The sequence below is a fragment of the Anolis carolinensis genome, chromosome 2 (genome assembly GCF_035594765.1).
Source record: "Anolis carolinensis isolate JA03-04 chromosome 2, rAnoCar3.1.pri, whole genome shotgun sequence".
Lineage (NCBI taxonomy): Eukaryota > Metazoa > Chordata > Lepidosauria > Squamata > Dactyloidae > Anolis > Anolis carolinensis.
This window is the reverse complement of record NC_085842.1, coordinates 324,290,548-324,303,706: the sequence shown is the minus strand read 5'-3', so window position 1 is coordinate 324,303,706 and position 13,159 is coordinate 324,290,548. Positions and strand designations below refer to the sequence as shown.

Sequence of the window (13,159 nt, the reverse complement as noted above, 5' to 3'; positions counted from 1 at the left end):
CAGCCTGGTTTAATTCTATCTGACTGCTTCTCATTGAGGACTACAGGCTTGAGCAATGTGAAGATGAATTCCAACACCCACTCCCCACCCTGAGACCCCACCTGCAGCTCCTCACCTGGAGAAAGGCGGCCAGCACCGCCAACCCCCCGGGCTCCTTTGCCGCCTCCTTGAAGCTGCCAAAGCGGGAGTCGTAGTGGACCACGTGGAGCTGGAAGCAGGGAGAGAGAGTGGGCATCTCAGTGGGTGTCCCAAAAACACCCTCCCATGACACGCCCTGCCCACCCGCTCGGCCCTTGGACCCTTTCCTAGGGAGGATGCCCTTTGGTCCGGACATTCCTGGGAAATGGTGCTGAATGGACACTTGAAGCTGCTGCAAATAGCAACCTCCCAAGCCTTTCACTGGAGCCTCCGGTGGCGCAGTGTGTTAAAGCGCTGAGCTGCTGAACTTGCAGACCAAAAGGTCCCAGGTTCAAATCCTGGGAGCGGCTTGAGCGCCCACTGTTAGCCCCAGCTTCTGCCAACCTAGCAGTTTGAAAACATGCAAATGTGAGTAGATCAATAGGTACCACTCCGGCGGGAAGGTAACTGCACTCCATGCAGTCATGCCAGTGGCCACATGACCTTGGAGGTGTCTACGGACAACGCCGGCTCTTGGGCTTAGAAATGGAGATGAGCACCAACCCCCAGAGTCAGACATGACTGGACTTAACATCAGGGGAAACCTTTACCTTTACTTAAGTCTTTCACTATTCATTTGTTAATGTATATATTTGCTACCCTGTATTCTATGTGTATGTTGATGTGTGTGTGGATATATATGTAGGCCTTCTGAGAGTGGCACCACTATGTAGTGTCTCAAGAGACCTCAGAGTCGTGACCCCGTCGCCATTATGGATCAGACCGAAGAAGAGATGGGGTTTGTGCCATTTCTGCACGATTCTGCTCCCTTCCAGATGTCCCCTGTTGACAGTTTTAGCCCACAGTTAATTAAAAAGGGCCTTGACTCACAGCCCGGTTCTCCAGAGAATGCTATGTTTGACCGCAAATTGTTTTGGGAAACATCTCGCGCGGAGAAACAGATTTTGAGGAGAAGCGCTAGATCAGCGGAGAGAGCAAGCATTAATTAAGCCAGTTCCCTTGAGAGTTCTCAGGGAGGATTGCATCTGGCAAGTTGTTGACTTAGTCCACTTTCCCTTGGGAAAGAGTGTTCAGACACCTGGCTGGAAAGGAGAGCGAAGTCCCATAAAAGTTCTGGGCGCCAACTGTCCCTTGCGGTGTTCAACGTGTCAATTGAGGAATTCACATTGACTCTAGTTCTGCAGCGCGCTACTCTCGAGTAGACCGGCGTTGCATCTTGTCTCCCTGTCAAGCCTGGACAGCAATTCAGCTTTACCACGACTAACTTTGCCTTGCTTTGCATCCTAGCCTTGGATTTGAGCCATGGAACTCTTTGACAGATCTTGCTTTAATCCCCACTCAAACAGCCTAAAGGTTTGAGTGTGTTTCGGTTATTGGATTTAAAACTTTGAACTCTAATACTGGACATCTACTTTCATATTACTGGACTATATTTGACCTTTCCTGAAAGGTCTACTGCTGGACTATATACTCTGCTTATTTTTAGTTGTCTCCTTTATTTCCTTAATAAAGATATTAGATTGTTTATTAGCCTTCGTGTCTGATTCCCAGTGCTCACGCTGCCCTGAGGTGTCACACACTAGGTCTCTTGGCAAAGGTTTTGGAGTCTGATTTGTGGCATCTCTGACAGGCCACACTCCCCCTTCCCTCATGCAAGTCAGTGAGAGCAGCGTGAAAGGGGCACTGACCTCTCCGGCGAAGCGGTGCCCGTCCACGGTGTGTTCGGAGCCCCCCAGGCCGGGCTGGGACCCCCAGTGCAGGTGCAGCTGGGCCGCCTGCAAGGGGAAGGGGAAGCCCCCGCCGGACACAGACAGGCTCCTGGGCAGGTCCAGCACAACTGCAACAACCGGGAGAGAGACAGAGAGGGGTCACTTGAGCCCCAGTCATTCCGCACAAGGAGGAAAGCATGCCTTACAAAGCAGGGGCCTCAAACCCTTGTCTTTGCCCAAGGCTGAGAAAGTGCGACTTAGCTCAAATCAACCCCTGGGTTCAGAGCCACAGCCAGAGATTCAAACTACTAGGCTGAATTCCTTCTCTAGAGTTCTCCTGCCTACCTTGCTTTCTCTCTTTCTTGCTTTTCTTCCTTCCCATGCTCCTCCCTCCTTCCTTCCTTCCTTCCTTCCTTCCTTCTTCCTCCCTCCCTCCCTCCCTCCCTTTCCTTTTTTCTCCTTCCTTCCTTCCTTCCTTCCTTCCTTCCTTCCTTCCTTCCTTCCTTCCTTCCTTCCTTCTTCCTCCCTCCCTCCCTTTCCTTTTTTCTCCTTCCTTCCTTCCTTCCTTCTTCCTCCCTCCCTCCCTTTCCTTTTTTCTCCTTCCTTCCTTCCTTCCTTCTTCCTCCCTCCCTCCCTTTCCTTTTTTCTCCTTCCGTCCTTCCTTCCTTCCTTCCTTCCTTCCTTCCTTCCTTCCTTCCTTCCTTCCTTCTTCCTCCCTCCCTCCCTTTCCTTTTTTCTCCTTCCTTCTGATGTCCGTCACCCCAGCTTTCAAATTGATTTGAAAACGCCGCAGAAAGTTCCATAGATTGCTCACCAAAGGAACGGAACGGGACCGCAGCAGACTATTATTAAAAGACTTTTTTCTCTTCATTTTCCCCTTCCCTGAACTATGTAACAAATCCCCCCAATAAAAGTAGCATTTATTTTAACAATAACACTCTCTATCTGGTTATTTTGTATCTCCCTCTGACTCCTTCCTTTGCATGCATTTTCTCTCCCTCCCGTCCCTTTAAACTCCGGTTGAGGTTTCTCTGCCATAGATTAACATGGCGGTCGAGATAAATTGGCTCATATCTCTATCAAAATTACCCCTAGAACGCTCCTCTTTTAGTCCTAACCCTTTCTAAGGCTCCTGACTCGAAGACAACCAGCAGACCCGGAATCGGTCCAGTTTTCGGCACCTCAACAGCTGACTGTCAAACAGGACGGACGGCTCCTTTCAAGCCAAGCTGCTGCTTTATCCCGGGTTTTCCTCTCCCCGCGACCCGCGGAAAGGGTTTAAGAGATCCCTAGCCCCTTTCTGTGTACTGGGGATGGGGGAATCGCTCTCTCGCGGGGGAGACCTAGTTCTCCAAGGACCCTCTTCCTCTACAGTTGCCAAGGGGTGCCCGGATGGGTGCCCTCCACGTTTCATTCATACTTCATGATTTTATGAAAGAGAAGAACATTCTTCCCCAGACCTACCCCTGGACTTATGAAATCCTATACTTCCAAAGACTGCCACCCACATGTGCCTCCTCCCTATGCCACCTCTACGAATTCCTCCCATCACAGATGAACTCTTTTCCCTCATGTATTTGTGAATTTCCATATTCTATGTATTTGGACCCTCTCCTAACTCACTGTTGTATGAATTTCTAATCGCTGGGCTAACTTCATGGATTGTGAAAGTATGCTGCTAGAACTCCACTCTTATGAATCTCCATATTGGGTTCCCCAGATGTTGTAAACTTCGTTTTTATCAAATGTTTTCTATTGTTTATATCACTCATGATTCCCCTTTATGCAATGTCACCCACCTTTATGGATTCTCCTTTATCTACCTATCTGCCTATATGTATTTATACTCTTTGGGATCCCCGGAAAATATGTGTTTTTCCCAGCTGGGTTTATATTCCAACTTTATTTTTAATTTTCATTCCATCCCATATAATTGTCAAATCGTGAAATCAAATGGGAAATATTATGACCCCAACATGAACTCTAGCCCTATGACCCAGACCTCCCTTCCCAAAAACAAAAGGATAATCTGCCACAGTTTAATCCAATCTCATTCCGATCGCATGGACAATATAGGGCGAGCCACCAAATTCCTAAAGGTGACTCACCCCCAGGGCAAACCTTGTCATATCCCAGGCCAGGACGCCGCTGGAAGGCACCCTGTGGGGCTGTCAATGACGGCCCATCAACAACCATCACCACTTCCCGTCTGATGCCCCAAAAGACATATCTAAAATCTGTGAACGTGACAGGACCCCGGACATCCTTGATGGGTGTCATTAATTCCTTTAGAAATCGGCTGGGCCAGAATTAATCAGATATTTCCTGTCCGGTCACCCCATTGTCTCAATAGCTCCCGCCTCCTCCTCTCTGATTGGCCCGAGAGGGGACAAAAAGCGGCTCCCCATTGGGCCAGCAGAGCAAGGCGGGAAACGAAAGCCCGCCTCGTTCAACCTCTCAGCCTATCCGCGATCAGATGGGCAGGGAAGCGGGGCGGGAGATTCAAAGGGCTGTCAGACCGAAACATTGTATAAATATGACTTTATTTGAAACATATGTTACGCTAGTAGATTGAATGATCACTATTAGCGTCCTTTTCAGCTGAATTGCTCAATAAAAACTCCTTGGCGGATTTTCCTTCAACTTGGCGGACCTTCTTCATTTCAGGCTTCAGGTTGTATTGCGGCTTATATTCCTCTTTTGGCTTCGCCAAGGTCCGTTCCCTCAGGACCGGATCGGCTTCCTTCTAAAGGGGCCCGATCCCCCAAACGCGGTCGATAACACTTCCTTCCTTCCTTCTTCCTCCCTCCCTCCCTTTCCTTTTTTCTCCTTCCTTCCTTCCTTCCTTCCTTCCTTCCTTCCTTCCTTCCTTCCTTCCTTCCTTCTTCCTCCCTCCCTCCCTTTCCTTTTTTCTCCTTCCTTCCTTCCTTCCTTCCTTCCTTCCTTCCTTCCTTCCTTCCTTCCTTCCTTCCTTCCTTCTTCCTCCCTCCCTCCCTTTCCTTTTTTCTCCTTCCTTCCTTCCTTCCTTCTTCCTCCCTCCCTCCCTTTCCTTTTTTCTCCTTCCTTCCTTCCTTCCTTCTTCCTCCCTCCCTTTCCTTTTTTCTCCTTCCTTCCTTCCTTCCTTCCTTCCTTCCTTCCTTCCTTCCTTCCTTTCTCCTCCCTCCCTCCTTCCTTCTTTCCTTATGCCTTCCTTTCTTCCCTCCTTCCTTCCTTTGTCCTTCCTTCCTTTCTCTTCATTCCTTCCTCCTTCTTTCTTTCCTTCTCCTTCCTTCCTTCCCCTCCTCTATCCTTGTTTTTCCTTCTTTCCTTCCTTCCTTCCTTTTCTTCTTCTCCCCTCCTCCTTCTCTCTTTCCCTCTGTTTCTTTCCCTCTCTCTTTCTTTCCTTCTTCCTTTTTCCCCTCCCTCCCTCCCCTCTTCCCTCCCTTTTCTCCATCATTCATCATTCCTTTGATCCTTCTGCCTTTTCTTCCTTTGTCCTTCCCTCTCTCCTTCCTTCTCCCTTCTTCCTTCCTTCCTTCCTTCCTTCCTTCCTTCCTTCCTTCCTTCCGTCCTGCCCTCCTCCCTCCCTTCTTTTTCTCTGTGAATGGCAATGGTGTGAGTGGGGCACGGGTCTGGAAAAAACCTTGACGGGCCCCATGATTTGATGACCCCTGCTATAGAGCAAATAGGGACGGGGTGAACCCTGTAGAATGAATGCAGTCTGGCCCCACTTGAACTGCCACGGCTCAATGCTATAGAACAGGGGTCCCCAAACTAAGGCCCGGGGGCCAGATGCGGCCCTCAAAGGTCATTTACCTGCCCCCCCGCCCTCAGTTTTATAATATAATATTTTTATATCAGTTTTAATAATATAATATATTGTATATACTGTACATATAATATTGATAGTCTTATGTTATACAATATAATACTAATAGTAATACCATATAATAATATTAATTATATGTTATATATTACATATAATATTACAGTACAGTGGTATAGTTCAATATAGTAATATAGAATGCTAATATTGTGCTATGCTAATAATATAATATATTGTATGTACAACAGCTGCCTAGCAGTTCGAAAACATGCCAATGTGAGTAGATAAAATAGGTACTGCTCCGACGGGAAGGTAACGGTGCTCCATGCAGTCAGGCCAATGGCCACGTGACCTTGGAGGTGTCTACGGACAACGCCAGCTCTTCGGCTTACAAATGGAGATGAGCACCAACCCCCAGAGTTGGACACGACTGGACTTAACGTCAGGGGAAACCTTTACCTTTACCTTACAACTTAAACAGGATTAAATATAAACAGTATTTTAATATTTCCCAGTTAAAAGCCATTCCCGGCAGAATAGGAGGAAGGGGAGGGGGCTGGTGAAGACCCCCACCCAGCCCCATTGCAGGCTCAGCCTTTTCATAGAATCCTAGAGTTGGAAGAGAGAGATCCCAGGGGCAATCCAGTCTGAGCCCCTTTGTGCCATTCAGGAAAACACCATCAAAACCGTCCCGACAGATGGCCATCCAGCCTTTAAATGTCTTTCTTCTTAAACTTATGGGCAAAGAACAACAGGGAGAAGAAGGGAGAGGCACAGAAGAAGGACACCCACCCACCCAGAGCCAACTCACTTGTGTGTCCGTTGTTCTTCAGCTGCAGCTGCATGTCGGGTGGCAGGTCGTAGCCGGAGAGCAGGATGGGGGTCAGTTGGGGGCTGAAGATGGCCGCGCCGGTCTCGATGTCGATGGGGGACTGCAGGTGCCCCCCACAGAAAGGGAAGGCGGAGCTCCAGTTGGCCTTGTCTGCAGGGAGAAGGCACGCTCACATTGGGGAGGGGTCCGTGGGGAAACCAAGGGGACCACAGGGTGCGGGGTCTTTACCTGTGTAGCTCCAGTGGTGGGGGTCTCCATGGTGAGGGGGGCCTGGGAAGAAAAGACAGAGAAGGACGTAAGCAAGGCATCCCTATGGGGCAGCCTGGGGGTGAGATCTGGGTCATTAGATGGAGTGAGGAGGGGGCAAAGAGGCACAGTGACCCTTCCCTGGCTTTTCTACTGATGAAGGTGTATTGGGAAAATATAATACTTGTATTAGAAACTATATATTGAATGTAATCATATTAAAAGGTAGGAATAGGAAAAATATAATCAAAAGCAGAATTGTGCGCCTATAGCCAAAAATACACTCTGCTCAGCAAAATAATTGTCTCCCCATAGCAAAGACCAAAGTTCACCCTAAGTTCCAGAGACATATGTTAAGTGTCAACAAGAATAGATAAGCTACTGGACAAGAGACAAATTAAGGCTTTTTGGGATGTCAAGATAAGACCTGGCGCCATGGGAGGAGTGCTAATGACTCTCTGACAGCTAAGATAGGGGGAAATTTCTTAATTAATGAATCCTGAAAGCTGAGATGGAAATTCCAGAGATAACGCCTAATGGAGGGTCAGAGTAGTCTATATTTTAGGAAAATGCAAAGATAGCTTTTTAGTTAAGTGCCAAGTAAGACTTTTTTGACACTAATTGATTGATAATACCTATGTGACGTAGATGGAGGTTGACCGAAATAGTATATAAGGATCTGTGTTTCTTTGTCTAGGTACCTTCACTTTCCTGATTACAGGGGAAGGTCTTTTCTATATTGCTTATTTTCACTGGCCACTGAGAATAAACGTCATTTTTTCTACAGCCACCGGAACTCTCTTTGTCTCATTTCCTCAAACCTTTGTCTGCCATTTCACTACCACTGCCTCTTGGTCATGGCTGCTGTTGTATCTATATCCCACTTGCTTCAATTAAGGAGACTCAAAAGCAGCCCACAACACTTTAAATTGTACAAATTAAGATTCTACCTAAACATGAGGAAGAACTTCCTCACTATGTGTGTGTATGTGTGTGTGTGAGAGAGAGAGAGCTGTTCAGCAGTGGAACTCTCTGCCGCAGAGTGTGGTGGAGGCTCCATCTTTGGAGGCTTTTAAGCAGAGGCTGGGTGGCCATCTGTTGGGAGTGCTTTGAATGTGATTTCCCTGCTTTTTGGCAGAATGTGGTTGGACGGACCACCAGGTCTTTTCCAGCTCTAGGATTCTATAGTTCTGTAATTCTATGTTATAAATACTAACCTATTAACAATCTAAATGAAAATTGTAGAACTTTCCTGGTAGAGATTAATAATACATGATTTAAGAAAAGATGCAATGTGAAATGATCTGTTAGGAAAAATTAAGATCAATTTCCATTGAAGAAGAACTGGAAAATAATATATGAAGATCATGAGACACAATGAGAAAACAGAAGAAGATACGGTAGAGTCTCATCCAACATAAACGGGCTGGCAGAACCTTGGATAAGCAAATATATTGGATAATAAGGAGAGATTAAGAAAAAGCCTATTAAACATCAAAATAGGTTATGATTTTACAAATTAAGCACCAAAACATCATGTTATACAACAAATTTGACAGAAAAAGTAGTTCATTATACATTAATGCTACGTAGTAATTACTGTATTTACGAATTTAGCACCAAAATATCACGATGCATTGAAAACATTGACTACAAAAATGCGTTATAATCCAAAATGTTGGATAAGTGAGTGTTGGATCAGTGAGACTCTACTGTACAACCAGTGGACTTAAAAGGGTTAGAATCCTCAATATTTTATGAAATATGTATTAAAGAAAGAGAGATGAAGACTTCGTTGTAACAATGATAACTTTGTAAAAGGATTCCCCATACATTCCCCAACAACCCTCACCCTCTTTGTTTTCTTCTGGCGACATTTAGAATAATAGAATCATAGAGTTGGAAGAGACCTTGTGGGCCATCCAGTCCAATCCCATTCTGCCAAGAAGCAGGAAAATCGCATTCAAAGCACCCCCAACAGATGGCCATCCAGTTCTGCTTCAAAGCCTCCCAAGAAGGAGTTTGTAAGGATGCAACTACAGTAGAGTCTCACTTATCCAACACTCGCTTATCCAATGTTCTGGATTCTCCAACGCATTTTTGTAGTCAATGTTTTCAATATATCGTGATATTTTGGTGCTAAATTCGTAAATACAGTAATTACAACATAACATTACTGCATATTGAACTACTTTTTCTGTCACATTTGTTGTATAACATGAAGTTTTGGTGCTTCATTTGTAAAATCATAACCTCATTTGATGTTGAATAGGCTTTTCCTTAATCCCTCCTTATTATCCAACATATTCGCTTATCCAAGCTTCTGCTGGCCCGTTTAGCTTGGATAAGTGAGACTCTACTGCAGGGGTCCCCAAACTAAGGCCCGGGGGCCGGATGCGGCCCTCCGAGGTCATTTACCTGGCCCCCGTCCTCAGTTTTATAATATAATATATTGTATATACATATAATATTGATAATAATATTATAACGTAATACAATATAACACTAATAATAATACCATATAATAATATTAATTATATATTCTATATTGCATATAATATTACTAATAATATTACAGTATAGTGGCATAGTTCAATATAGTAACAAATAATGCTAATATTGTGCTATGCTAATAATATAATATATTGTATGTACATATAATTTGCAAGCCACTCTGAGTCCCCTTTGGGGTGAGAAGGGTGTGATACAAATGTAGTAAATAAATGCAGTAAATAATAAATAAATAAATAAATAAATAAATTTTAGACTTAGGCTCACCCAAAGTCTGAAATGACTTGAAGGCACACAACAACAACAACAACAACAACCCTAATTAACTTGACTATCTCATTGGCCAGAAGCAGGACCACACTTCCCATTGAAATCCTGATAAAAGTATGTTGGTTAAAATTGTTTTTATTTTTAAATATTGTATTGTTCTTTCGTTGTTGTTGTTGTTGTTGTTGTTGTTGTTGTTGTTTTTGCACTACAAATAAGACATATGCAGTGTGCATCGGAATTTGTTTGTATTTTTTTCAAATGATAATCCGGCCCCTCAACAGTCTGAAGGATTGTGGACCGGCCCTTGGATTAAAAAGTTTGAGGACCCCTGCTCTACTGTAACTAATAATTAAGCTATTATATCCACAAACTTTTCCTTTTTCTTCCCTTGTTCCCCCCACTCTCCACTTAAGTTTAATAAACATTATTTGGGGGGTGGGGGGAATCAATAAAAATGTTCCCTGCTTATCTGACAATAGCTTCCCTTGGCCCTTCCTTCCTTCCTTCCTTCCTTTTACCTGTCCAAGGTGAATCAGAGGTCCTCCCAGGCCACTCCCACCTCCCACACCTGGCCGGGCCCAGCTCCAGAGACTTCCAGGGAAAGCGACGGGGAAAATCGGATCAGCAATCGAGACCCAATGCCTTGCAACAGCCTTGCAGGGTTGGCCAGAGTTGTGTTGTCAAAGACTTTCATGGCCAGAAATCACTGGGTTGCTGTGAATGTTCCAGGTTGTCTGGCCATGTTCCAGTTGAATTCTCTCCTGATGTTTCACCTGCATCTGTGGCAAGCATCCTTAGAAGTTTGTTCAGAGGCCTGTTGGAAATGAGGCAAGTGAAGTGTATGTATGTATGCAGGCCTGTAGCGAGGGGGGGGGGGTGTTAGGGGTTCAACCCCCCCCCCCCCCGAATTTTTTCAAGTTATAAAAAAAATCTCGTTTACTCATGAATTTTAACTGGTTAACCAAATCCCCATGCTAAGTCTATGAGATGCAAAACATTAAGAGTCCCTCCAGGCACTCTCTCAAACAGATATTGACAGGTTTGTAGCGGGGAGGGGTATGTGCTAGGGGTTCAACCCCCCCCCCCCGAAATTTTTCAAGTTATAAAAAAAATCTCGTTTACTCATGAATTTTAACTGGTTAACCAAATCCCCATGCTAAGTCTATGAGATGCAAAACATTAAGAGTCCCTCCAGGCACTCTCTCAAGCAGATATTGACAGGTTTGTAGCGGGGAGGGGTATGTGCTAGGGGTTCAACCCCCCCCCCCCCGAAATTTTTCAAGTTATAAAAAAAATCTCGTTTACTCATGAATTTTAACTGGTTAACCAAATCCCCATGCTAAGTCTATGAGATGCAAAACATTAAGAGTCCCTCCAGGCACTCTCTCAAGCAGATATTGACAGGTTTGTAGCGGGGAGGGGTATGTGCTAGGGGAGGGGTCCTCAAACTTTTTAAGCCGAGGGCCGGTCCACAATCCTTCAGACTGTTGAGCGGGCGGATTATCATTTGAAAAAAATACAAATTCCGATGCACACTGCATATGTCTTATTTGTAGTGCAAAAACAACAACAACAACAACAACAACAACAACAATGAAAGAACAATACAATATTTAAAAATAAAAACAATTTTAACCAACATACATTTATCAGGATTTCAATAGGAAGTGTGGGCCTGTTTCTGACCAATGAGATAGGTTAATTAGGATTGTTGTTGTTGTTGTTGTTGTTGTTGTGTGTCTTCAAGTCATTTCAGACTTTGGGCAAGCCTAAGTCCAAAATTATTTATTTATTCATTTATTACATTTATTTACTACATTTATATCCCACCCTTCTCATCCTGAAGTGAACTCAGAGCAGCTGTATGTACATACAATATATTATATTATTAGCATAGCACAATATTAACATTATATATTACTATATTGAACTATACCACTATACTGTAATATTATATGTAATATATAACATATAATTAATATTGTTATATGGTATTATTATTAATATTATATTGTATAAAATGATAATATTATCAATATCATATGTATATACAATATATTATATTATTAAAACTGATATAAAATGTTATGTTATAAATGAGGGTGGGGGCCAGGTAAATGACCTTGGAGGGCCGCATCCGGCCCCCGGGCCTTAGTTTGGGGACCCCTGTGCTAGGGGTTCAACCCCCCCCCCGAAATTTTCAAAACCCTTCCCGAAATTTTTTTCTAGCTACGGCCCTGTATGTATGTATGTATGTATGTATGTATGCATATGTATGTATGTGTGTATGTGTGTGTGTGTGTGTATGTATGTGTGTGTGTATATATATATATACACATATACATACATACACACATAGTACAGTAGAGTCTCACTTATCCAACATTCACTTATCCAACGTTCTGGATTATCCAACACATTTTTGTAGTCAATGTTTTCAATATATCATGATATTTTGGTGCTAAATTCGTAAATACAGTAATTACTACATAGCATTACTGTGTATTGAACTACTTTTTCTGTCAAATTTGTTGTGTAACATGTATATATACAGTAGAGTCTCACTTATCCAACATAAACGGGCCGGCAGAATGTTGGATAAGCGAATATGTTGGATAATAAGGAGGCACTAAGGAAAAGCCTATTAAACATCAAATTGGGTTATGATTTTACAAATTAAGCACCAAAACATCATGTTATACAACAAATTTGACAGAAAAAGTAGTTCATTACACATTAATGCTATGTAGTAATTACTGTATTTACAAATTTAGCACCAAAATATCATGATATATTGAAAACATTGACTACAAAAATGTGTTGGATAATCCAGAACGTTGGATAAGTGAGTGTTGGATAAGTGAGACTCTACTGTATATATACAGTAGAGTCTCACTTATCCAACATAAACGGGCCGGCAGAACGTTGGATAAGCGAATATGTTGGATAATAAGGAGGCACTAAGGAAAAGCCTATTAAACATCAAATTAGGTTATGATTTTACAAATTAAGCATCAAAACATCATGTTATACAACAAATCTGGCAGAAAAAGTGGTTCAATACGCAGTAATGCTACGAAGTAATTACTGTATTTACGAATTTCGCACCAAAATATCACGATGTATTGAAAACATTGACTACAAAAATGCGTTGGATAATCCAGAATGTTGGATAAGCGAGTGTTGGATAAGTGAGACTCTACTGTATATGGAATAATGTTCAGGGTGGGAGAAAGAACCCTTTTCTGTTCGAAGCAAGTGTGGATGTTGCAATGAGCAAGCTTAATTAGCATTGAGTAATCTTGCCGCTGCAAAGCCTGGCTGTCGCTGCCTGGAGGCGTCCTTTGTTTGGGAGGTGTTAACTGGAACTTTATTGTTTGCTGTCTGGAATTCCCCTCTTTCTGGTGGTGTTCTTTACTTACATTCACACTTGCTTCAAATAGAACAGAGTTTTTTCTCCCACCCTGGACATTATTCCACAGAGATATATACACTCCACTTGCCTCACTGCCAATAGAACCTCTGAAGGTGCCATGAGCCACAGATGCAGGCAATACGTCAGAAGAGAGGAACTCTCTACCTAGAGAGATCAGGCAGGCCCCTACCCTCCTCTCCTTCCGGAAGAGCTTAAAAACCTGGCTCTTCCAA

The 13,159-nt window shown here is 43.6% G+C and overlaps 1 protein-coding gene across 1 annotated transcript in view; it reads right to left on the bottom strand.

The window, feature by feature from the left end:
* ca9 (carbonic anhydrase 9) overlaps positions 1 to 13,159 on the bottom strand; it is a 57,374-nt gene that overhangs the window by 33,254 nt on the left and 10,961 nt on the right. Inside the window, exons 2-5 of the mRNA XM_062972655.1 lie at positions 6,713 to 6,754; positions 6,464 to 6,634; positions 1,827 to 1,975; positions 116 to 208 (exon numbers count right to left, since the gene is read on the bottom strand). Coding sequence (XP_062828725.1) covers positions 116 to 208; positions 1,827 to 1,975; positions 6,464 to 6,634; positions 6,713 to 6,754 — 455 coding nt within the window. The remainder of the gene's footprint in view (positions 1 to 115; positions 209 to 1,826; positions 1,976 to 6,463; positions 6,635 to 6,712; positions 6,755 to 13,159) is intronic.